This window comes from Biomphalaria glabrata, chromosome 10 (genome assembly GCF_947242115.1).
Source record: "Biomphalaria glabrata chromosome 10, xgBioGlab47.1, whole genome shotgun sequence".
Classification (NCBI taxonomy): Eukaryota; Metazoa; Mollusca; class Gastropoda; family Planorbidae; genus Biomphalaria; species Biomphalaria glabrata.
This window is the reverse complement of record NC_074720.1, coordinates 32479898-32506171: the sequence shown is the minus strand read 5'-3', so window position 1 is coordinate 32506171 and position 26274 is coordinate 32479898. Positions and strand designations below refer to the sequence as shown.

The 26274-nt window shown below is 32.9% G+C and overlaps 3 protein-coding genes across 3 annotated transcripts; 2 read left to right on the top strand and 1 right to left on the bottom strand.

Annotated features, from left to right (window-relative positions):
* Window positions 1-508: 508 nt before the first annotated feature.
* LOC129928556 (uncharacterized) lies at window positions 509-2653 on the top strand. The gene is made up of 3 exons (XM_056043196.1): window positions 509-1117; window positions 1838-1965; window positions 2575-2653. The coding sequence occupies exons 1-3, from the start codon at window positions 509-511 to the stop codon at window positions 2651-2653; spliced, it is 816 nt and encodes a 271-aa protein (XP_055899171.1).
* A 5769-nt stretch (window positions 2654-8422) lies between these two features.
* Window positions 8423-11127, bottom strand: LOC129928555 (uncharacterized). The gene is made up of 4 exons (XM_056043195.1): window positions 10525-11127; window positions 9517-9644; window positions 8921-9033; window positions 8423-8430 (listed from the first exon to the last, which is right to left on the bottom strand). The coding sequence occupies exons 1-4, from the start codon at window positions 11125-11127 to the stop codon at window positions 8423-8425; spliced, it is 852 nt and encodes a 283-aa protein (XP_055899170.1).
* Window positions 11128-16732: 5605 nt separating this feature from the next.
* Window positions 16733-19004, top strand: LOC106068351 (uncharacterized). The gene is made up of 3 exons (XM_056043194.1): window positions 16733-17341; window positions 18054-18178; window positions 18845-19004. Exons 1-3 carry the CDS (start codon window positions 16733-16735, stop codon window positions 19002-19004), a joined length of 894 nt encoding a protein of 297 aa, XP_055899169.1.
* The last annotated feature ends 7270 nt before the right edge of the window (window positions 19005-26274 follow it).

Sequence of the window (26274 nt, the reverse complement as noted above, 5' to 3'; positions counted from 1 at the left end):
ATTTCATGAGATTTGTAAGAGTTTTCAAAAGATTTTTAATAATTTCCGGAGATTTCCAGGACATTTTTTCGGCGTAGACTATCGCAGTGTTCAGAGGAGCCGAACAATAGCTTCATTAGTTACAGCGCGTCAAAGCGCTATCGGCTCGGCCACTCCTATTGCTTTCATTCTTGTCCAGCCTAAATAAAAACGTGTCAGCTGTCCTTAAGTAAACATAAACTGTCCACTACAAACAATAGATTCACTTAAATTCCATTGCTGGGCAAAATGATAAGAGATGAAAGCATGTTCCACTTTGAAAAAGGAAAGGCGCCAAATTATCGCAGGGGAGGAGCTTCATTAGCGAATAAGTCAGGAGGATATATTCATTACTTGAAATATTCTGAAAATCTCAATGATCAACATGTATTTAAATCATTTGTAGTCTCGATATTTACAACTTGTGTTTGGTTAAAACAGTTCTAGTTTATTTATTTTTTTATTTATTTTGATTCTTATTCTATTCACAATGTCGGACAGCATAGAAAATGTCTTCAAAATGGAAGAGTATCAAAAAGATGTCTGTGAAGTGTATAATTTTCAGATAGAGATAGAGAAAGTTATAAAGGATTGTTATCCTACCAAATTTATACAAGTTCACAAAACACTCGATCCCAACAGAAAGTGGGCTGTAAAAATGTGTTACTTAGACAATACACAGAAAGGTATTTCGGCGGAACGTCAGTTCTTGACTGAAGTTATTATACTCAGAGGACTCAAACATCCCTTCATCATGTGCCTTGACAACGTCGCATCATTTCCGAATTACTTCTGCTTCGTGATGCCATTCTACGAGCAGGGCACGCTGACCAAAGTACTGCCAACGATGACCCATGAGTTGAGAGATGAATGCCTAGTGCAGCTTTGCTGTGGAATCAAGTTTCTTCACGACAGAGGAGTCGCTCTCAGGGACCTGAAATCTGACAACATTTTACTCACTATGCAAAAGAATGTGGTCATAGCTGATTTTGGTTTGGGAGATTACGTCTGGCGACGTGAGCCTTTAGTTACTGGGAAGAAAGGAACATACATGCACATATCTCCTGAGCAGGGCGAAGAGCCATTTAACTGTTTTAATGTAAGTCTAATGGATTTTTTTTAAAGATAATTTAAATGATTATAGAGTCAGCAGTCAAGTCTTATCCTACTGTACTTTGTTTAAATCTCTAGCTACCTAAGTACTCTATTTGCCTTATTGTTTCATAATAATCTATGGTTAATTTCGGACATCATTAGCCATCATGCTATTTAAACTATGATGCCTACTTTATACACACATAATAAAATCAATAAATTACTGGATAAAACCGAAGAATTCTGAAACTGCTTTGTGCATAATAGCATTTTGTCATGATATATATTTACCAATCATGATTAATAAATACATTTAATCTAAACGATTAAAATTAAAAAACTATATACTGCACCAAATGTTATTGCCAAAATCCAGATATCTTTATAAAATGTGTTTACTATATTGTTAAAAAAAATTTTTATTTCATCACATTTTAAATTCTCAAAGCAGATTTCAGGATTTAAAAAAAAAATAAACATTAGCATTTGTAATTGGAACAGTAAATAAAACGATATTTAAAAAAATCAATACAACTCTAAAGGACTATGTTTTACTTGCTGTTGAAGTCAATCAATACAAATGTAAACTGCATAGTAGTATGTGTACAAGTAAAAAAATTGATGACCTATTTAACAAAATTAGAAACTTGCTTATAAATATTTTGATAAGCATTAAATATCTACAACACACAATATATTGTTTCTTTTTGTTTTGCTATTGTAGTCTGATATGTACTCACTTGGAGTAGTCTACTGGTGCATGCTATACAGGGTAGATGTGATTGACATAAAGCCCAAGGAGCCACTACTCACGATAGGTTTACAAACATTCCACGTTCCAGATATCGACAGGTGAGTCAAAACATCGACATTAATTTTATATACGTAGTGAAGAACATTTGTTTTAAACAAATATCACTACAACAAAGATTTTACATTTGAACAAGAAGTGATAGAAATAGTTAGATCTACAAATAGAAACAAAAATACAATCCTTGAATAATTGGCCATGTGTACAACTCTAAAGTGTAAATTTATCACCATTTTTTTCAAGGACATTTTGTCATGTCTTTTGGAAGCTGATCCTAAAAAAAGATTTTCAGTTCTGAGTCTGATCAATTTACTGAGCAACTCAAAACGTTTTGACCATAGAATCAAACTACTTAGAGGTAATAAGTCATTGTGCGTGTGTGTGTATGTCTGTGTATATATGTGTGTGTGTGCCTATATATATTTGTCTTAGTCTGTTTTCTAGATACTAAAACATTTAAAATGTATATTTGTTTTGTGTTTTTTTTAAATAACTCTCATTATTGTTCCCCGTTTTTTGTCTGTCTGTCTGTCTGTCATCTTTTCTTAACTTTGTTTTTGTCAGAAAGTACAACTAGAGTGTATCATCTCTCTACAGACATTGGTTTGCTGTAATTGTCAAGATAAAAGTCTTGTCTTTGTTTGTTAAAGTGTCATAGTTTTTAAAAAAAGGTCTTTGTCTTCTTTTCTTAAAGTCTCAGAGTTTCAAGAAAAAGATCTTGTGATGTAACTACATCATGGAACATGTATATTATAAATATTTAACCCTCTGAACCAAAAAAAACAACATTTCATTTCAGAAGATAGATTTTTAGATACAAAACTCATTTATTCAAAATTTTGGCATAAACACACTTAATACCCATACACAAAGAGACACCTACACAGTCTCTCATACATGCTGTCATGTAAACACAGACACATAGACACATCGACACTAAATCTTTGTGGCTCCTACACATATAGTGTTTCAGTCATTGTCATATTTATACAATTTAAGTTCTAGTTTTACACACGTAGACTACACACTTTTCTTTCACATACACACACACACTCTTAAATGTGCAAAATCTGCATATTGTTTTAAATGACTTCTACATTTTGGGGCCATCTTTCACAAGTTAATTTAAAGGGTCTAAATTCATCACATGATTTTTATCTTTTGATTGTGTCACTCTTTCTTCGTTCTATGTTTTTGTGATTTTTTAATTGAAAAAAAAAGAGATTATGATGTCATATTGTCTCTTTTACATGCATTACAGCTGCTATGTTAATATTTTACTTTATTAAAGTTTGTGTTGGTGATTGAAATATCTACTACATGTGGTTTTGTTTCAGAAATGATATTAAATGAATAAAATTATTTTTTGAAATTATAATCTGTTTGAGTTTTGTTATTTTTATAAGAAAATGTGTATTCATGTTTTGTAGTATATTTGCATGTCTATGTACTGCTACAATGTAGTGTTGGTGTTACTGTTGTAATGATAGGTATTACTGTCAATAGAAAAAGAAAAAAAAAATATCAGTGGCGAAATTAAATATATCTGCCATCACTCAAACAAACACATTGCAAAAATATGCACACATTTCTATATTTTTTTACTGATCTTAATTCCATTCAAAGCAATGTAGTTGTTGTCTACCATTGACAAGACCTATATAAAGTACTTTCTATTCGATTGTACATTTATAATTAATCAATTAAAATTAGTTAAACAAAGTATTTTACAAATTATTTTATTTAGTGTCTTACAAAACAATTACACAAACAATCTCAAAGGCAGAGAGGAAAAGGTTTTAGTGCTAATAGACGCACAAAACAACCAAATAAAAAGAAAAGTAAAAGAATTAACTTAAGAAATGTAAAAACAACAAGTAAATAACAATTTTAAAAAAAATAGAGTGACATTGATATCGATTAAAATGAGATACATTTCGCAAAAGACAAAAATAAAGAAACTTCAAACTTTCCAGTAACACGACCTACTGCTCAATGGTTTTACAACATCTCACATTTGAGCTCAATAGAAAATCCGCTGCCGAGGACAGACGTAAGTTGCGAATGGAAACTCTAAATTGACCACCGGCGGACTATTGTTATGCCTGTGCCGAGCAAAGCCGTGGAAAATATTGCATTCCTCATTAATCTTTGGACTCGAAGACAAGTATTATTATCATTATTATAATTATCATTATTATTCTGTGGCATTTTTTTTCTGTGGCATTTTAAGTCTCGAGAGACGATCTTTTCCCTTTGCAACTTTTTGTGTGACTAAAGAGGCCAATCCTTGATACACAGCCGCGATCGCAGGTTGGGCATATATAATATAATATAATTATTATTATTATTATTATTATTGTTACTATTATTATTATTATTATTATTATTATTATTATGTTAGAAATGAACGAGTAGTCATTCTCTGGCGCTGCCAGGGTCGAGTTTCGCTAAAGAGAAACAAAATTCATCGTAGTCCCTTTAATAGTTTCCACTGAGGAATTTTCTGGTGATGTGGCAGGTCTGCTGCAGTACCGCCCTCTGACAGGCAACGAAGATGTTCCTTGGAATGTTAAGGGCCTTGAAGGTGTCTGTGAGGTCAGTTGTTATTATCCCCTCGGTTGATATAACAATGGGGTATATTGTTATTTTGGACAATTTCCATAGACGCTTAATCTACAAGCCTAGGTTCCCACATTTTCTTTGTTTTTCTATCTCAGTTTTTCTCAAATTATGAGACAGTGGTAAGGTGATATCGATAATGGTAGCGGTTTTTTCTTTTTTATCGATGAACAGCAGATCCGGGCGATTGAAATCTACCGTTTTGTCGGTCAGAATAGGCCTGTCCCAGTACAGCAGATGTTCAGTAGACTCGAGAACGCTATGCGGAGAGTATTTATAATAAGGGGGAGTGTCCTTACCGATCAATTTGTACGTCAAAGCCAGGTGTTGGTGTATTAACTTTGCAACTTGGTTATGGCGACCTAGGTAGTCTGATTCTGATAGGGCTGGACATCCTGCCATAATGTGTTCAATCGACTCGCCCACATTTCCACATTTTCGGCATTTGTCGACAACATTGAGTTTCAGGATATGCTTCTCGTAATTTTTTGTCCTGATTACTCTGTCCTGTATTGCTGTAACAAAGCCTTCTGTTTCAGGGTAGAGATGACCTGCTTTGAGCCATGTTAAGGAAGCAGCCTTGTCGATGTTGTCCCCATGTAATGAAGCCGGAAATTTTCCGTGGAGTGTTTTTTCTTCCCATTGGCGAATCTCATGCCCTGCGTCGTCCAAACCGATATTGACATCAGCATTGTGTAGGTTCAGAGGGGTTGCATCGGAGTCGTATTTCCGTAGGAAGGAAACTAATTTGTTGCTGGAGGCGAGCAGTTTTGATCGTATTTTTAAAACTTGCATCTTACACAATTTGAAGATGTTCTGCAATCCACGACCCCCATCCTTTCTGGGCAGGTATAACCTTATGGTGGAGGACTTGGGGTGTAGGCATCGAAACTTGGTTAGTAATTTTCTAGTGAGTCTGTCAATGTCATGTAGGTCGGTGTCAGTCCATTTGATCACACCGAACGTGTAAAGGAGCACAGGGACGGCCCAGCTGTTTATATTATTAATATTATTATGTTAGAAAAGAACGAGTATTCATTCATAGACGCAGCAAGGGTCGAGTTTCGTTAAAGAGAAATTTTGGCTCACTGATAAGTAGTTTGGCTCAGTGATAAGTAGTTTGGCTCACTGATAAGTAGTTTGGCTCACTGATAAGTAGTTTTGCAAGTGTTGCTGTGGACTGTGCAAGTCGTGCCACTAGCTCGGGTTTGGTTCCCTCATCTGATACGACAGCTCCGAGGTATCTAAAACTTGTCACCTTGTCAACTCCAATGCTGATGCCTATTTTATAGACCTTTTTGCTATTGTTTATTAATTGAATTTTGTCAGCATTTAATGACATACCCTATGTTACGGAATTCAGCTAGTCAGCTAGTTCGTTATCATTTCCTGCAAGCCGCGAAACGCAATTTAGTAATTCTTCTTCCTCCAATCCTTCCGGTACCTTCATAGCCGTTGTGAGCATCTTTCATTATCCTTTTAAGAAAAATATTGAAAAGAAGTGGTGAGAATTCATATCAAGATTTCTAGATCTAGTTTTGTATTTATGGATTAAATAGGTACTTTCCCGGTAAGTTGACTTGCAAAAGAAATACAACGTGCAGTATGTAAAATCAAACAACCACATATACTACGCAAAATAAAATGGATTTAGTTACTCTTAGATAACACATGATTAAATGACAGACCATTATATCAAAATATTTAGTACAACGAAGCATTAGATATGAAATGCTTCGAAGAGTTTTAAATTATATTTAGTTCTTCCTTCGTGGTTCGATGATGACCACCTTGTCGTCGAGGTGGCAGATGGCCTTGCACTGGGGTTTTGTGCCTCCTCGTTTGGCTGGTAAAACCTATGTTAGCCCGTGATTTTTGGTAGACCGCAAAATTTTGATTTATGTACATAGCGGGAAAATGTATGATGTAATAAAGATTCTCTTAGACCTTCAAGGGTATAAAATAAACATTAGAAATTACAAAAATGTATTGATCTAAAAAAAATATTAAACATACAAGGAATGTCTTTGTGAGCACCGAAGACCTTGTAATATGGCCACAGAGTTTTTGTTTGCGTACTTTTACAATAGTTAGCAGGTTATCGTGTGGTCCAAATTATGTATGATTCCATAAGACATTTGTATCGATTTCAACAGGAGTAAAAAGTATGACAGGTGGAATTGTCACTAATTTGAGCGAAAAAACAAAACTTATCACGAGATACTTGCCAACCATTGTATAATTCAAAACTAAGCGCTACGTAAAGAGAATGAAACTTATTAGCCTGAAGATCAACTAATTGATATTCGCTTTATTCCAATGAGAGCAAATGTCCCGTTTCTATCTAATTCGAAATGGCATCATAAAATAAATTCTTACATTTTCTTTATTGCTTTATGAAATTTCAATATTTTTATTAACAGAAATTCATTTTTTTTTGTGTATTGCTTGTTTCTAAATTCTAGCTTCCAAGTGTGTCCATCTTCCACTTTCCAAGAAATAAAAAAAAAAAATGGTAAAAAGCTCTCAAGAACGTCTCGTTCCCACACAAATAGTTGACTCCACAGTATCTCACTCTGTCTGATACAAATCTTGTACACGTTATTTCACAACTTTTCTTTCTCGGATCAAGTTGAAACTTGGAACTTACATTCATTGTGGTAGAAAATAAATCAATAAAACATAACCTATTAATTAATTAAATTAATTTTGTTTTATATAAAATGGGGAGGTAAATATCGCAAAATAAGACATTCAACAATTATTATGCAGTTCTTTCCCTTAAATACAATCTCTTTTGGTATTATCTTTTTTTTTTAATCTTGCTTGTTAGATCTTGTAAAATGTTTTATATGTTTCGGATGTTCCTTCAGAGTTGAAGATGATTACTTCGTAGTCCAAACCTCTCGCAGGACGACGAGGAATGGAAGCGGGCAGGGTTTGAACCCTAGACCATCGATAAATCTGAACGACAGTCCAGCGCGCAAACCGCACGACCAGGCAGCCATCTTTCCTTTGTACTGTAACCTGAACCGAGGACTCTGAAAGTCGATAAACATTATCTTTACCTTATACTCATGATATTAAAAAAAAAAGAAGATAAGAAAATCCCTAAATTTTGGAAATGCATACTCTTCATTGTGAAGGGGCTGTGGCTGAGTACCTGCCTTTCCGAACTAGGGACCTGGGTTCGAATCTTGGTGAAGTCTGGGATTTTGAATTTCTGCATTTTTAGGTTGCTCCTGAGTCTACCCAACATTAATGGGTACTTGGCTTTAATTAATGAAAGTAAAGGCGGTTGGTCGTTAACCGTGGGCCAAAAAAACAGATGACCTAATTATAGACGGCAATGTCTGAAAGGGAAAGTTACATCTTTACTTTACTCATTCTTTATATTCTTATGAGGCCCTATTATTTAGTTTTAGGTTCAAAAGGAATTAAATGCTAAGAAAACTTTTTTTTTTCTGTTCAATATTATAAGTAGCTGGATCATGTCTCCCTTTGTTCGTCTGTGTATTGGTGTACTTGATATTATTTTAAAATAGATATATATATATATTTCTGATGGTCTTTGTTATTATTAAAGCATTTTGATTATAGAAACCAAATGCATCATTACCATTAACACTATGAAGATACAAATTTATCATCTTTGTGAATTGTAAAAGCTATGCAGCTATGCAGTATGGTTATAACTAGTTACTATTTTTTTTTATTAGGTTTAAAATAGAAAAAAATGGTGTATTATCAAATATCAATGAGAAAGTACATTCTGTTCTCTTGAAAATTATATTAATTTTTAAAAAAAATGGCAAAACGTCACTTTTTCCATATTTATTTTTTTATAATTTTTTTCATTTTTATTTTACGTGACACCTAAATATCTACAGAAGAAAAACAAAAACAAAAAATAAAAAAAATAATAAAAAAAAATTTAATTTAAACAAAAATTTTATTGGGATATTGTATCTCAAGTTATTTGATATTTCATTATATACAATGCACATGTAGTTTCATGTCATGTTATGTCAAACAGGACTTTCACCAAAGAAATCTCTTGTATGGAAACAAAGAACTTGACCTTTGACATTTAAATAAAGCGTTGCTCTGCAGACGACAAAACAAAAAGAAGAAATTGAAACATCACGTTTGGACAAAAGTACTTTTAAACATACAAAAAAAATAAAAAAAAATTAATCTCTAGATATTATAGACTGATAGCGTCATGGATGACTTAAGTATTTTTTTTTACTGAGTTATTGTTCCTGATGTTTATATTTATTTCCCTTCGCACATTGCCTGAGAACAAGGCCGACAATTTTGGAACTGAAACTAAAAGAAAGATGACATACGAATAGAATACTTGTATATTACCTTTAAGTTTGGCTATCCTGCGTGAGAAACAAGATTCCTCCATCAAGAAGATGAGTTCAAAGATGGACAATCTTTCTTCAGGTTGATATTCTAAAAGATTGGTCAAAATGAGTCTGGAACACGTTAAAACAAAAAACGACATTATAAGGCTATACTAAACATTTTATTAAACAATACCAAATATTAAAATGAACACGTTTTGAATTTGGGAAGCGTGGTCGAGAGGCTAAGTACGCTTGAAATTGGCTTGGCTACCCATGAAGGTGGCTCGACGTTCGACACCTGATTCGAGCAGAATTGTGTTTACTGAGCGCCTAAAGGCAGTATGGAAAAACCTTCTCCTAGATACTCCCCTCCTCCCACTGGTCCACAAACAAGATAAGATCATAGCGCTCTGAACATGCTATAAGCATGAAAGTAGCGCTATATAAAAGCTATAACTTCACATTTTTAAATAATGCACTTGCATGTATTTAATTAAATAGCTTCTTTTAAATTTCAGAATTAATGTCGCAATAATGCATAATTTTTATGAGGTTCGATGGAAAAATGCTAAATATATTTATGTATGTAGGTCTTATATTTGTTTGACTTACCTGTCTATACTAGTAGGCGACAACTTAGTTCTGACTGTTTCCATCATTGGTTCCATGGTGTCTTGATTCAAAACATTCACTTTGAAAACCATACACCAGTAGACTACTCCAAGAGCGAACATGTCACACTGTAAAGAAACAAATAGATTTAATTTTAATTACCGCTAAACTGTAATTTTAATTCAATAATATTTCTAAGGCAAAATTAAATAATTGGTCGTCTTAGGGTCCAGGTTTGTAAACACATTTCAGCATAATATAAAGTTATAAACTATGGGGATTAGTTTTTTACATGAGTAAATTATACATGTAATATATTTTATAGTTAATAATTAATAAACTCTCCCTCCACCCCAACAACTCCCTTATCAAGGAAACACCTAAAATCTAATTTAAAAATCTACAATCGCTACAATTAGATTTTAGGTGTGTTTTCTTGATTAGGGGGTTGTTGGGGGGGGGGCGAGAGTTAATTATCTATTAATTAATGAAGTGTCTTATACTAATTGACAAAATTTTTTTATCGTTATACTCATACTTAAGAGTTTTATTAAACAACTGTTGAAATTATATTATATATATAAAATGACGGTCATCTTATATAAAGATAACTGGCAGTATACAAAATGATCTACACAACAAATTTATTACCAAATGTAACAAACACGGACATGTTCAAGTCTCCAAGGGTTACCAGACTAGACATGCTATATTAACAATAAAATAACGGGCGATTCCGTTTTACTTCACATGTGTAATATAAACAAGTTTTCATGCGCACATCAGAATCTTCTATCTCTCTCTATATATATATTTATTATTCTACCTAATTAAATATTAGATTTTAAGCTATCCATTTAAAAGGAAAGGGCTATAACTAAGAATATGACAAAGAATATTTATTTAGTTAAGTTATGGTTCATTAGTTTAAGAAAGTTTGCCAATATTTATTTGACAATTATAATTCAATCCAAAGGAGCTTTAAAAATATAGTAAAAAATGACTTACTTTAAAAGGGTCAAATGGCCTCTTTAAAAACTGTTCTGGGGACATGTACACGACAGTTCCTTTTCTTTTGGTCGCCATTGTATCCTCAGTGGGCAAGATATCCGATAAGCCAAAATCAGCAATGAGAACTTTCTTATCTGTGATCAAAATGTTGTCCGTTTTCAAGTCTCGATGAGCAACTTTTTTGTTATGGAGATAGTTAACTGCTGCACATAACTGCACAAAGTATTCATCACTCATCTCCTGGTGCATGGAAGGCAGTACCTTGGTCAGAGTGCCTTCTTCATAGAATGGCATCACATAAGCGAAGTACCGAGGAAAGGATCCCATGAAATCCATGCTCATGATAAAAGGATGGTGGATCGTGGCAAGTACTGCAACTTCCGATAAGAAATGCTTTACGATTTTTTTATCATCATAAGTGCTGTCTTTGTAATAAGCTTTGATGACTTTCTTGACGTTGTGGTCTAGTTTGGATCTGACTTGAAAAACTTTGATCGGGTAATTGTAGTGAAGCAGTGTGCCCACCTCGAAGTGATGTACTTGGCATATTTCTTCCTTGTAGTTTTGAAGTTCCAGTGTTTTTCTTTCCAGATGATACATTTTAAAATAGAATTGGAGAACACAGCTATCCGAAACTAGAGGATGAATTAAATTCCTACAATACGAAAACACAATGTCCCAAAGAAATAAGAACACAAATATTCTAAGTCCAACACTTGTATTTCTCAAAGAGAGATCTCAAAGTGGATGTAAGAGGAGGCTCAGTGATAAATGATAGAGTTAATTTTTTAAATTTGATTTTTATAGCCAAGTAAGCTCCTCCCACAATCCTTGAGCTATAAATGTTTAATTTTACGTCATGTGATTGGCCGAAAGCTGAAGTTGCGCCGAACTATCCTCGTTGTCTTTGAAGTTTTTGACCAGTGGATGACACTTGGAGGCTCCATTGTTCGGAGGTACATACGTCAGCAGACGACCAAGGTTTGGGCTGCTGTCATAATTTGTTGCTTTGCAAGGATGAACACATTAGTGATTGAAGGACCGACAATGTCAACAATCTTTTGTTTTCTCGAGACGAGCTAGTGACCAGTTGCAGTGGACACCGCCTTGGTCAGTCGGAGAAAGAGCAGGAGATTGCGGGGAACAAAAGGACAGTATAAGATGTTTATGTAAGCATTGAGAAAGCTTATCGAAAATGTCAACCGCTCCTTACCCAAATATATTTCTCGCTTAATGAGCATGGAAGGACAAGATTAAAGAATTTTAAAAATAAAAAATAAAAAAATAAAGAGGTGTAGTTATAGTTTCGTATATTTAAAGTATTATAACTACTAATGTATTAACATTTTTGTATCTATTGAGGTAGTAAATGTTTTTGTTTTTGTTTATATTATAAAAAATCATTTCAATTGTTTTCCCCATTTTTTTTTTTTTAAATCACAAAAAAAATTGCAAAATTAATATAGTCATTTCGAAGTAAAGCTAAAAGATCATTAATACTATAATAGAAATAAAAGAATTTAATTGTGCACGATCTCTCTTGCAGTAATTGTTTCCCTTCAATCAAAGTTCAACTGTTAATTAAGTAAAGGTGTGTGCCCATGTCGTGTGTTCGTTGAGAGCTTTTTATTAAGTTACACGTGATTCTATCCTCACTGGCAAATGTTATGGACAAAAAAAAAAAAACTATCTACTGTTTGTATGTGGTATATTGTTTGCCAATTGGTTTACATTTATAACTAAAATCTTCATCTGAAAATAGCTCTCTATAGATTTGAATAAGGACTAAAATTGTCAATCATTGTACTTTACCTATGGAATTGTGATATTTAAAAAAACTTTCACATAATGGGTTAACAGTTTTATGTTGACCCAGCTCAAGTTACGTGTTTCCTTGTTACATCTCTTTAATAGTTTAAAAAAACTTTCTTTTTCTTTCAACAAGATGGCATGATAACTTCATGACATACACTATTTAAAGTCCAATATATTTTATAAGTAATAAAACGTTGAAAATTAAATGTAAAACAATTTAAAACAAGGTTACAAATAACGTTTGTGTGGAAACACAAACTCAGAATCGGTCCCCGATGTGGTTCACCCAGGCAGGTAAAAGGGAAGGTCTCAGTATTTTCAGAAAGAACACCAGAATGAAATTCTATCAAATATAAATACCGTTGTATTTATTAAAATACTTTTGTAAGATTTCTACTTTCAAGATGATTCAATTTTTTTTTTAAATTGTAGTAGTATAACTAGTGTTTTCTATGTATGGTCGATTTTTTTTCCTCAAAATAATTTCTAGGAAACATTTAGCAGTTTATGAGATCATTGTCTACCACCCTCCAACAAAGAAAATCATTTTTTATACTAATATATGGAATTCCAAAAATATTAAAAAAATGTTTTCTTTGATACGTCACTTAGACCACCCCTCCACCTCCCAGTCAAATTTTACTCTTTCCCGCAAACACACACACTCACAAATTGTTTACTCCTAGTTTACTTTGATACTCCGTAACACTAACAAATAATTCGCTTGAACAACAAAGAAATCAACATGACAGAGACCCGGCGTAGACTATCGTGGTGTCAAATGTAGCCGAACAAAAGCTTCATTAGTTTCTCAAAACATATACATAAATTGTCAAATTTCTAAGAAAATTTTAGCAGTTTAGGAGATCAATGTCTACCACAGTCTAGCCAAGACAAGTTTTAAAACTGATATATGGAATTCTTATATTTAATTAAAAAAAAATAATTTTCATTGATACGTTACTTAGACCACCCCTCCACCTCCCAGTCAAATTTTACTCTTTCCCGCAGGCACACAAACTCACAAATTGTTTACTTTTAGTTTACTTTGATACTCCGTAAACAAACAAATCATTCGCTTGAACAACAAAGACATTAATATAATAGAGACCCGGCGTAGACTATCACAGTGTCCAGAGGAGCCGAACAATAGCTTCATTAGTTATAGCGCGTCAAAGCGCTATCGGCTCGGCCACTCCTATTGCGGTCATTCTTGTCTAGCCTAAATAAAAACGTGTCAGCTGTCCTTAAGTAAACATAAACTGTCCACTACAAACAATAAATTCATTTCAATTCCTTTGCTGCGCAACAAAGTGAAGAGATGAAATCATGTTCCACCGCATCGACAACTTTCTGTCACAAATCACATGACAAAGAAAAGGCTCCAAATTATCGAGGGGGGGAGCTTCATTAGTAAATAAATCAGAAGGATATATTCATTACGTGAAATACTCAGCTTCTTGAGACACTTGTGTTACATCTGAAAATCTCATCCTGTGATCAGCTTGAGTTTAAATCATTTCTTCTCTCAATATTTACAACTTGTGTTTAATTGAAACAGATCGAGTTCATTGTATATTTCTATATACTTCGACTCTGTTTCTATTCATAACTATTTTTAATGTAATTGATGGCTAAGAGATAAAGCGCTAGATTTCGAATCGGGGGTTCAGGGTTCATAAACTAAAACAGACTGGGTTATATTATTTTTGGGATCTTTGGGAACTATCGTTGTTGTTTTTGTGAATCGATTAAATAGAAAAAAAAAATATAATGAAAATTATTTTAAACAATTTTCACCTTTTTAAAAATGTGCAGTTTTTATTGTGTGTTTTCTGTTATGTGACATAATTTCTAAGCATGGAAGGAAGGATATGTCGTTCAGTCTAAAACTTGACTCTCTTAGTTCTGCAAGCTATGTACGCTGCATTAATAAAAAAAAGAGTGAGTTCGTTATTGAGACATTGCGCTTTTTAACTTAGCTAGAATGTAATCAAGACCATTCGTTGTTTCAATAGTTAACAGTCGGACTTCTTACTTAAAAAAATACACTATTTTTTTTTTTAAATATAGATAAAAGAATTCTTATCTATTAATTAAATGCTAAAATTCTTCTATTGCACCCAATACTTCAAGATTTGTTTATCATTTTCTATATGAAAAGTTCAATTACAAATAATAATTTAACTAATTAGTTTTTTTTATTGTTTTATGTGTTGTTATTAACAAGAAATAATTATGTAACTTTTATTATTATATGCATATTTTTTTAGTTTTGTTAATAATCGTGACAGACAGATAGACAGACGAAGTGAGTGACAATAAACTTTGTTTGCACTAAGCAATATTTTCAACTTGGTGTCAGCTCCTGTTCAGTGATGCGGTGATTCCGCTTCACATCATATCAAAACATTTTTGCAGATTGCTTTTACTAGTAGCGAAAGTAACGTTACGATGAGTCCATTCAACTCTATGGGTACATTAGTCAGGTGCAGTTTAGGTTGTAAGTTTATTTGCATGCCACTTGTCATCCTCGATAGTTGATAAGAATCTTAAATGGATAACTCTTAGTATCAAGTCAGAATTGAGTTTAAGGGAAAGAATTTGCTGAAGGGGAAAATAAAAAAATAAACACGGTTATGTCTCTTATAATCTTTTGGAATCCAAACTGTGAACTTTGCTTTTAATGTTGTCCTCTCCATTATTTCTGAATATACAAAACTATTTTCTTGTGTATATCTATTTAATTCTATTTAAAAAAAAACAACAACAAATATATTTTGAAAACAAATATTTCAAAATTATTTACACCCTAATTTAGATGTTTGGTTTTATAAAAATCTTGTAATGACAATACAAAAGATGTTTTAAAAAACAATGAGTAATCTGCAGCACATTTCTAGCTCTGTAAGACTAAACTCTTGACAAGCAACTGTCAAGGCATTCACTAGCTTCAGTAGATTTCTTGTGAATGAGATATAAGGGCCGCGTCATCGCCGAACAGCAGCTCCTAAATCAAGATAAAACGTCTTTTCGTTTTTGCTTCAAGACGCGACAGGTTATAAAGCCTTCCATCAGATCTACTGTGGATATATATTCCATCTTCCGTGAATTTAAAAGCGCTGGTTAGTAGGACTGAAAAGAAGATGACAAATAGTGTTAAAGCCAGTACTGTTTGTTTTACAAGTCTTGAAAGAAAAAAATCATGTCTCAAGTCCATGCCTCCTTTACTTTGACTAACTCCTATAATATTGCTGCCAGATTTCGCAGTTACAAAAAGGTCTAAAGGTCAAGTGGGTGACTGCGGTAGCAATATATCATGGCTACATTAAATTTTAAAGTATGTCTGTTTTAAAAAAAATGTAGAGTATTATTTTAAAATTATATTAGAAACACATTCATTTTATTTATATACATCAAATACTTCTGAATCTTTATACATTTACACATAAAATGTATAGAAATATTTTTGTTAGAATATCAGTTCACCTAATATGACTTATAATCTTTAAAATTTCACAGCTTTGGTATTTCCTTTTCAACTTTTTATTTATTATTAGTGAATATGTAAATAACTTGTTAGAGTCAGTAATTTGGAAATTATAACTAGTTGTAACTGAACAAAAAGTAACAAAATTCATATATTGGGACAAATTCAAAAGCGAATAGTCAATTTTATAACTTATATATTCTTTTAAAATTTTGGAATAAAGCGTGAAATCTAAATTGTCAGTATGAATTTCCATTTATCTATTCTTTGAAATAGTTATTTTAAATGGAGAGGGGAGGGCAGTGATACACTATTGACAGAACCTCATAATGCCTATACAAACATTTACTTCGTTCAGCTTTGTTCCCCGCAATCCCCTTCTCTTTCTTTAGCTGACCGTGACGTTGTCCACGGCGGCGGTGGTTGACTAATACATACCGAGAAAACAAAAGATTGTTGACATTCTTATCAGAGACACTCAGCTCCTCAATCGCCATTATGGTCATCCTTGCGTAGCAACAAATTCTTAAAGCTGCCCAAACCTTGGTCGTCTGCTGACGTATATACCCCCGAACAATGGCGTCTCCGAGTGTCATACACTGGTCAAAAACTTCAAAGACAATTAGGAAGGAGTGGCTCACCTGTAGCTTTCAGAAATTCGACCAATCACAATACACCAAACAGCTATGTAGGAAAGGCTTACAGCCATCGGCTGACTATATCTACTTTTACAGTTCAAGTTACAGTACATTCTCTTAATCAAAATAGTGATCTCTCATTGCGAACTTCAAGTGTTGTGGTTCGACATTGTTTGTGCTCTATTTCTTGGATTTATTTTCGTACTGTTGGGATCTACATCATCATTTATTGTCAGATAGCTCAATTCTGATCTATTCTACAATGTATCACTCAAAGAAAAAGAAAGACGGACTTCTAAGCTACCAAGACGATGCATGTCATGTGTATGGCTTCGAGGTGGAAAAACTACTTCAAGACAATCACCCGATCAAAGTTTTTCAAGTCAGATCTAAACAAGACCACAACGTGAAGAAAGTCATTAAAACTTATTTCAAAGACAATACTGATGTTGACCAAATAACCACAAGGCAATTCATGGCAGAAATTTCAGTACTCACCAAGATCCACCATCCTTATGTTATGGGAATGGATACCATGGGTATCTTTCCTGGTTACTTCGCATACGTGATGCCATTGTACGAAACAGGAACTCTGACCGAGGCACTGCCGACCATGAATCAGGAGAAGAGTGATGAATACCTTGTGCAGCTGTGTGCAGGACTTAAATTTCTCCATAGACATAAAATCGCTCATAGAGACGTGAAAACGGACAACGTTTTGATCACAGCAAAAGAAAAGAGGGTGGTCATTGCTGATTTCGGTTTGTCTGAAATCTTGCCCACTATCGATACGCCAGTGAGCACCATAAAAGGAACCCATACGTACATTTCTCCAGAACAGTTTATCCAGAAAGAATTTAACGCTTTTAAAGTAAGTGAAATTTTAATTTTTCTTAAAGTTCCTTAAGACTTTATTGCTTGAATCATATAAAAATTCGGTTTTAGACGAAACCTTTTTAAATACAAGTTAATTACTTTAATTTTTGAGCTGTAATAAGTAAAATTTTCAAAGCTTTTAAACTTCAGCGGATATTGCTCGCTGCTATCTATCTATCTATCTATCTATCTATCTATCTATCTATCTATCTATCTATCTATCTATCTATCTATCTATCTATCTATCTATCTATCTATCTATCTATCTATCTATCTATCTATCTATCTATCTATCTATCTATCTATTTATCTATCTATCTATCTATCTATCTATCTATCTATCTATCTATCTATCTATCTATCTATCTATCTATCTATCTAATTCTATTAATTTTATTTATCATTTTAGTTATAAATATTTAATATAGTAGATTATTTATTTATTTAATTTGATCAAGTATGTCTCGTTTTGGACTGTAATTTTTTTGAACTAAGCTACCCCTTTTTGGTTATGCATAAAAATGTAATTATTAAAAAAACACTATGCATATAATAACAAATTGTACATGTTTTATCTTGATTTGAAATTTCTTGACCTGTATAATATCTTGATCAAGATCTGGTTCACCTTATAAATATGTTGCTTTGATATACCATCAAAAAGACAAGGCAATGATCTCATACTGTCTGTATTGTTTTCTTTACAGTGTGACATGTACGCACTAGGAGTAGTCTACTGGTGTATGGTTTTCAAAGTGGATGTCTTTGATTTAAAGAGCACCGAGCAAATGAAGGAATCAGTCAATACTTTGTGTGATACTAGTATAGACTGGTAAGTCAAACATTCATATTTAATATCTGGTTATGACTTTTATTAATAAGTAAACATAAAAATCATCTTTAGAGTTGTTCATGTGTCAGTTGAGATTCAAAAGTAAAAAATTGTCATTTTTTTTTTGCTTTGAATGTTCAGCTTTTTACAATACTTCTATTTAAGTCAAACATTCTGAATGAGTGGGAACAATCTGGGTGGACACTGTAAAAAAAAAAACGGTTGTAATGATTTTCCTAGAAATTTACGATGGATTTATGTCGTTGGGAAAAAAATACTTGCTATTTGGAAAATCTGGGATACATTTGAGTGTTATGAATGTTTAAAGTAAATAAATAAATTTAAATTTGGCAAGAGGACAAGAAAAAAAACTTTTCTTAAAAATATTTTACGCTTTCGAGTGGTCCCGCATATAGACCTTATTCATTCAATTTATTTTCAAGAACTTATTTCCACATCGTCTTCTAAGTCTAGATCCACAGGTCTATTATTTGAATATTATAAACTTTTAAATTAGTTTTTCCCCGTGGAAAGAGGTGAGAACAAAAAAAGATGGGATAAAATATGTTCCGTTTCTTTTTAAAACTGATATTTATTATTTATTTGTGATTTTTATTATATCCTTTTTTTTTTTCAATTTTTTAATTTCTTGCTTTCTTTTTTCAGGCTGGTTTTGACCAATCTTTTAGACCCGAGCCCTGTCGACAGGTTAACCTGTTACAATCTCCTCTGCGTACTGGAGCAGCCTGAATATCGTTTTACAGACAGAATAGCCAGTCTTAGAGGTAATGGAGAAATATTCTATCAGTCTGTCATTAATGTTTAGTCTGTCCAGTGTTTGTCAGCAGCTTTTAAAAATTTTATCAACCTAACAAATTATTTTTCAAACCTTAAAATTCTCTTTGGATATCTGTTTAAAATATCAATAACTTGCTTCTTTTTAATTTTTTTTTCCATTCTAAGTTTAAACGCAAATTTTTTTCTATGTCTTCTGCAGAACAACGCTTTATTTAAATGTCAAGGTCAGTTCCTGTTGTCCAAACGAAAGACTGTTCTCTTTGCTTGAAGTAATCTGTGACGTCATAGCCAGGACTTGAAACTTAATTGTAATTTGTATATAATAAAATTCCTGTGCTACAGATCATCAATTATTCTAATAAATTTTTGTCTTAAAATTTTAATAATTTCTTTGTTTTCTTTCGTTTTGTTATTGTTGTTATTGTTCTTTAAAATACTTTTTTTTACTTTGAAAGTTTATTTTTTTTTTAAATTAGATAAGCATCTATTAATAACATAACAATAAAGTTTAGAAAAAACTTTTAACAATAGTATTTATTCATAATTGTAAGTATAACACAAATTTACGTAACACTGTATTAAGACATATGATTTATTGACAAATTATTGCTAGACAGATTATAAAGAAAATTATTCTTTGCACCCAAATAAAAGCTTATATTCTAAACAACTAAAAAACACATTTAACATTTAATTCATTTATGAATATTTTAAAAATAAAATAACTTTTCTCAAAGCTCGGAAATTGAACCTGATTTTATGCTAATACTAAAAACACATACATACATAATGCCTTTTTTTCAGTTAATATTAATACTGCATTAACTAAAGGTTGATACAGTAAAGATCAAATGTAAAAGTAATAAAGACGTCAATATCAGTAAAGTATACTATTGTGATAAGTGGTGCCATGTGTGTGGATGTATAGTGCAAGGATATATAAATAAGCTTGACATAGCTTTATATATTAGCATTTATATGACATTAATTAATAACTTTAAAAAATTATTAAATGAAAAATTATGTAAAATAATTCTTAAAGAGAAACAAAATATATAGCTAATTATAAAGTGAAATGACTTCCCCTTCTAACATATTTAAAAATGTAAAGCTTGTACTCCAGTTTCCAATATGGTTATACTCTACCTTTCTTTATTGCTATTATGTAGCAGCCATTAGTTGGTGAGGTAAATAGGTAATTGGATGGTGTTCTGGTTACATGACACAATAGTTAGCTATCTGTCATAGAAACAAGCTGTCAATCGTCTACCCAAGATATTATACATAATAATAATTATTACAATTATAGTAATGGACCAGAGGTTCTGAAATAATACAAAAATTTAATTATGAGTTCTCAATTGTAATAGTAATAATATTGTGTTTGGTACAGTTATTTAATCAGTTGTCTAAGTAGTTTTTTTTTTTAATGCATAGTTTGTAAGTATTTAAATAAGAAGTTACTTCGGTGTAGTTGAATATGTCCACATTACCCCCCACACTATACTTCTTTGTGATTTACAGTACTTCACACAAACACACACAAAACTTAGTACATTAATCTTTTTTTTAAATCTAGCATTAAAACAGAAACAAAATGAATAAAAGCCTGTAGAAAATTGCAAGCATAAAAAGTTTTAGATAATAAAGTTTAATTTCAAATCATTTTTTTTTAAAGTTATGACGCTAGGAACTGGGCAGTCTTCACTAGTCATAACTCTCAACACTCACCCTCACACAAAGAAACATACACAGATACATACACACACACACAATTGTTTTCTTTTGGGTTTTTTATTGACGCGCTAAAATTTAAACAGACAATCATCTACAGTGTTCTACACCTACACCAACATAATAATCCACGTGTTAGAGACCCGGCGTTGACATTCATGGTGTTCTGTTTCATTGAACAAGAACTTCATTCAATGCATTACGTGGCTCGGAGACTCTTTATTTCAAAAATCTACAACAGTTAAAATAAAAATATGTCGGCTGTGTGGGCTTTCAATGTCTATCAATAGTGTCCACTTCAAACTGTAGCTTTAATTCTTTTGCTGGACATTAGCCAAATAAATGATAGTATTGTTCAGAACATCTAGAGATTTCTATGACAACTTATATGAGTCAATGTTTAAAGATAAAGTAAAACAAAGAACAAGCGAAATAAAAATTTCCATAGAAGAGGCTTATCTAAGGGGAAGAACTCCACAATTGCAACTGTTTCCTAAGAATGTAGACGTTATTTCGATTTTTAGATATAAGACAAAATAATTATTTTTTAAAAATTAAAAAATCAACTATTTTTTTCCAATTGATTCATGTTTTGTTAGTTACAATAAATAATTCTATAGTGTTTCAATCTGATCCGATAATGGCTGTGAGTGAAATAAAGCGTACAATTATTTAAGGAGACGAAACTCAATATATTTAACTACATACATCTGTAAATACTGAATAAATAATCTTACTTGTTGGTATCAAGCGTGACCTCCGTGGAGGCGCCGTATCAAGTAACATTGATTTATATATTGTCTAGGAAAGTGTTACCAAAACTGTGTTCCGCGAGGCCTGACTAGGTGTTCCACGAACTCTTGCAGTAGTCAATTACTATACCTACGCTTGATTTATAGTAAATGCAATACAGAACAATGTTACAAAGACAGTTAGTGTGGAAACACGAAATCAAAATTGGTCCACGAATAGGCTTGGTCATAAAGTTAAAAAGGCAGGTTTCAATATTTTTAGAAAGAATATTAGAAACTATGAACTACAAACTATCGACAATTACAAAAAGATACAAAAAGAGAGACGTTCTCGTGTTAAAAGTGTTAGAGATACAGTTGTATTGTTCGACTAACGACTTGATATCACAGGATTCGGAGATTTTAATAAATCAACGGTTAACGTAATTCACTGTACTTCTCTGTAATTCACTATACTTCTTTGTGATTTACAGTACTTCTTTGTAATTTACAGTACTTCTTTGTAATTTTCTGTACTTCTTTGTAATTTTCTGTACTTCTTTGTAATTTTCTGTACTTTTCTGTAATTCACTGTACTTCTCTAATTTACTGTAATTCTCAGTAATTCAATGTACTTCTCTTTAATTCACTGCTTTTCTCTCTAATTCACAGTGCTTCCCTGTAATTCTCTGTACCTCTGTGTAATTCACATTTCTTGTTTTGTAATTCAATGTACTTTTCTGCATTTTATGGCAATGGACTGTAACTCTCTATACTGAGCTTCCCCCAAAATGTACTCAACTCTACAAACTCAACTTGCACTTCTTTTCTCTGTCTTATATAATGCCCCCGAAAAGCTTCTGCAATAATGTAGGAAGCGTGGTCGAGAGGCTTGAACTTGGCTTGGCTTGGTTACCTAGAGGGGGGCTCGAGGTTCGACACCCGACTCGGGCAGAGTTGTGTTTACTGAGCCTAAAGGCAGCACGGAAAACCAACTCCTAGATACCCCTTCCCCCCCACTGGTCCACAAATGAATTGCATGCTGTAAGCATGAAAATAGCCCTATAATAATAACAATAATAATAATAAAATAATGTAGAACCATAAGGAACTCATGGTCCACCCAGGCTATTAAAAATTTCCATAAGAACATCAGAATGAAATTCTATCAAAGACAAATGATAGAGAAGAATGGACTCAGGGGTGGACCAAAGGATAAGTGAATGTGAAGTTAAATGCGAACCTGGCCTAACTGATGTCATATAATGAATATCTAATTGATCAAATTCTTTTGGAAAGAGGCATAAATACGTACTATAAAACTTTGGTGTTCTATAGTTGTGATGGACGCGATAATATGAAATTGTTGTTTTAAATTATGTTCAACTTATATGCATACTAAATAACCTTTTTTTGTGTGTAAATGTAGTAGTTAGTATGACAGAACTTACTTAACTTAGTAATACAAATGCTAAAATACTAAATTTTGACAAAAAATGTAAAACCATTTGCATAAATGTGTAAAATATTGGATACATAGTTATTGCCCCTACCATAGAGTCTCCTGTTTTGGTTACTATTAATAGTGAATAGTTGTAAAAATTCTGTATTTTTTATAAAAATAAACTGCTTGCATAAGTGATTTAAAAAATTACAAATTTTTGGCTTTTAGAAAAGAAAAAAAGTAGCCGTTGCATCAGAACTTTGAATGGACTAAAATATTATGATGTCGGATTTTTACTATCTTTTCTAGTTCACGAGATCTAAACGGGATGGACAGACGGACAGACATTTCACACAAAACTAATAGCGTCTTTTCCCCTTTCGGGGGCCTCTAAAAATATTTAACGCACAATAGGAATAGATGCATTTACGTTTTGTTTTTTTTTGTTTTTTACGATATCTAGTTCTAAGTCCACCCACATCTGATCGGTACCTGTCATTAGTTGGGGTAAGTAAAGGAAATTGGTCGTTGTGCAGGCCGCATGACATCCTCGGACATAGTAACAGATGACCTTTACATCATCAGCCTTATGTATTGCAAAGTCTTACTTATCTAGTAAACAGTATAGTTCTAAATAATGTTAATTATATTGTAGATTAAAAAAAAAAAGTAATAGAAATAAAAGAAATTGGATAACAGTAGGCCGAATGTTTTAACCTTTTCTTTTTGTTTTGTTCTAGTCCTGAAGATTTTCATTTCGTCCAAGCATTAGAAAATTGTGTACATTAAAGATATTTTTTTTTATATTGTGCTACTGTTCTGCTTGAACGCGTCGGTTCGCTGTGGTCGTAGCAGTGGTGGGTTGGGTGGGATGCAGGGTCTGTCAAAACTTAGATGTAACACTGGCTGAAGTCCACCACAACACAACAAAAAAGATAAGGACAAAGAGTGGCTGAGATAAAAAGATGTTATGTTTGTAATGGGTCACTCTATCGACGCCATGTTTTTTTTAAGTCATTGTCAATCTACGCTTGATGCCTTTAAAGTACTTACGTGGTATCTACGTGTGTTCCCCCTCCCCTGCAAACAGATCGTTTTAAATTAGTCAGCTCTATGTTTGGGGGGGGGGGGTGCTAGTTTCTCATTCAGTTTGTCCTAGTTTTAAAAAGTGAATTAAAAAGTTATTAGGCTTTATTTATAAAAAAATGATTAGGGGGGGGGGTGAAATAAGATTTAAAATTAATTGAAAACATTTTTTGCTACAATGTATAACCGTATAGGCCTAGATTAGTGTTTCCCAAACTTTTTCCTTATAGGGACACTTTGCACATTCTGAGTATTTAGCGGGACACTTTGCTGATAACAGAGGTTAAATCACGTGGTAGCCAACTAGTTAAATTATTCCAGTAGTTCTTCCTAATATATTAACCCTAGACAAATATATATATGGCGCAAGAGTTTGTACACAACGTAAAGGAATGATCAGTCGGACTAGAGTTACTCTACGTAATTTAAGAGGAAAATAAAAAGAGGGGGGGGAACAAGTAGTATTGACCCGTCATTCCATAGCAGGGCCGGACTTGACCAATGTGACCAAGAAGTCATGGAAAGAGAACAAGCAGGCCCGGACTTAACCATTGTGGAGTACTATGCGAAACGGATTTCGCGGGGTCAAGTTTGGGTAGGGAAGCGTTTTATTCATTCTTGACTACGTACGGAATTACTTTACGAGCCTTGCGTGTAGCAAAGTCATACAGTATATCATAATAATTCTGTTTCCAACATAGATCCCGCTCAATAGCAAGAATTACCAAATGTTTCAATGTATCTTTGAGAATTGTTGACCTCAAGTAATTCTTCAATAGTTTGAGACGCAAGAAGCTTCTTTCACCAGATTACACAATTACGGGTAATTCATAATGCCGTTTTTACTTATCGCGTGTAGGATTGGCGTTTTCCATATTGAATGACACTAAAAAATGACAATTTTGTCAATATATTTCATGAGATTTGTAAGAGTTTTCAAAAGATTTTTAATAATTTCCGGAGATTTCCAGGACATTTTTTCGTATACTTTTGCAATTTCCGGAGATTTCCAGGAGCTCCTGGTAAATCAGGAGACCGCGGGAAATCTGTTATATGTTTTAAAAGTATTTAATTTAATACTTTTTACACCTAGAATTAGCGCTGGTCCTATGAAAGTACGGGGTCCACTGCGGACACATAGGTTGATGGCAGGTACCCACAGGAGTTTGGAGTACTCAGAGGCGCACTAAGGATCCAGAACTTACAATTCACAGTCTTCACAAGGATTCGAATCCAAAACTCTGGTTCATAAACCAGGCGCTTTACTTTTTCGTTACCAAAATTTCATCATGTATGCAGTACTAACATGGATATAGTACTAACATGTATATAGTACTATCATGTATATAGTACTTTCTGTAATATTAACTCTTATATTTATAACACCATACATAAAATCACTCATTTTAGAGACACCCAGGACATAAGACTAAAAATTTAAGCAGTGATAATAAAAAATTATACAGAATAAAATGTATTATTGTTTACATGGGAGTAGCCGGAAGGGGGGTATTAAACTATTAATCAGCTTTTTTTTTCTTAAAGATATATATAAACTATCAATTTTCCAGGAAAATCGTTCGAGCCGTTTTCGAAATCAATGTCTACCACACTCCACTAAAGAAATATTTCCAATCCAAGCTAATAAAAAAAAATTATAATGAAAAATATTATATATATTTTATTGATACATTTCTGAGACTACCCTCTCCAACCCTTTACTAACTCACAAACACACATACATACACTTCTAGTTTACTTTGATACTCCGTAAACACAAACAAATCATTCGCTTCAACAACAAAGAAATCAACATGATAGAGACCCGGCGTAGACTATCGCGGAGTCAGAAGTGGCCGAACAATAGCTTCATTAGTTGCAGCGCGTCAAAGCGCTATCGGCTCGGCCACTCCTATTGCTTTCATTCTTGTCCAGCCTAAATAAAAACGTGTCAGCTGTCTTTAAGTAAACATATAATGTCTACTTCAAACAATAGATTCACTTAAATTCCTTACTGCGTTAAAGCCAGTTCAACCGCAACAACAACTTTCTGTCACAAATCACATGACAAAGAAAAGGCCCCAAATTATTGAGGGGGAGGAGCTTCATTGGCAAATAAATTAGAAGGATATATTCATTACTTTAAATCTTCTTAAGACACTTGTGTTACTTCTAAAAATCTCATCATACGATCAGCTTGTGTTCAAATCATTTCTTCTCTCAATATTTACAACTTGTGTTTAATTGAAACGGATCTTGTTCGTTATATATTTCTATGTATTTCGACTCTGCTTCTATTCACG

Bases quoted from the DNA above. Each gene is read 5' to 3' on its own strand.
- LOC129928556 (XM_056043196.1), top strand. From the start codon at position 509: ATGTCGGACAGCATAGAAAATGTCTTCAAAATGGAAGAGTATCAAAAA. The intron at 1,118-1,837 runs GTAAGTCTAATG...TTGCTATTGTAG, and splicing joins AGCCATTTAACTGTTTTAAT to TCTGATATGTACTCACTTGG. The intron at 1,966-2,574 runs GTGAGTCAAAAC...TGTTTGTTAAAG, and splicing joins CACGTTCCAGATATCGACAG to TGTCATAGTTTTTAAAAAAA.
- LOC129928555 (XM_056043195.1), bottom strand. From the start codon at position 11,127: ATGTATCATCTGGAAAGAAAAACACTGGAACTTCAAAACTACAAGGAA. The intron at 9,645-10,524 runs GTAAGTCATTTT...GTTTCTTTACAG, and splicing joins GGCCATTTGACCCTTTTAAA to TGTGACATGTTCGCTCTTGG. The intron at 9,034-9,516 runs GTAAGTCAAACA...AACGTGTTCCAG, and splicing joins TCGCCTACTAGTATAGACAG to ACTCATTTTGACCAATCTTT.
- LOC106068351 (XM_056043194.1), top strand. From the start codon at position 16,733: ATGTATCACTCAAAGAAAAAGAAAGACGGACTTCTAAGCTACCAAGAC. The intron at 17,342-18,053 runs GTAAGTGAAATT...TTTTCTTTACAG, and splicing joins AAGAATTTAACGCTTTTAAA to TGTGACATGTACGCACTAGG. The intron at 18,179-18,844 runs GTAAGTCAAACA...TTCTTTTTTCAG, and splicing joins TGTGATACTAGTATAGACTG to GCTGGTTTTGACCAATCTTT.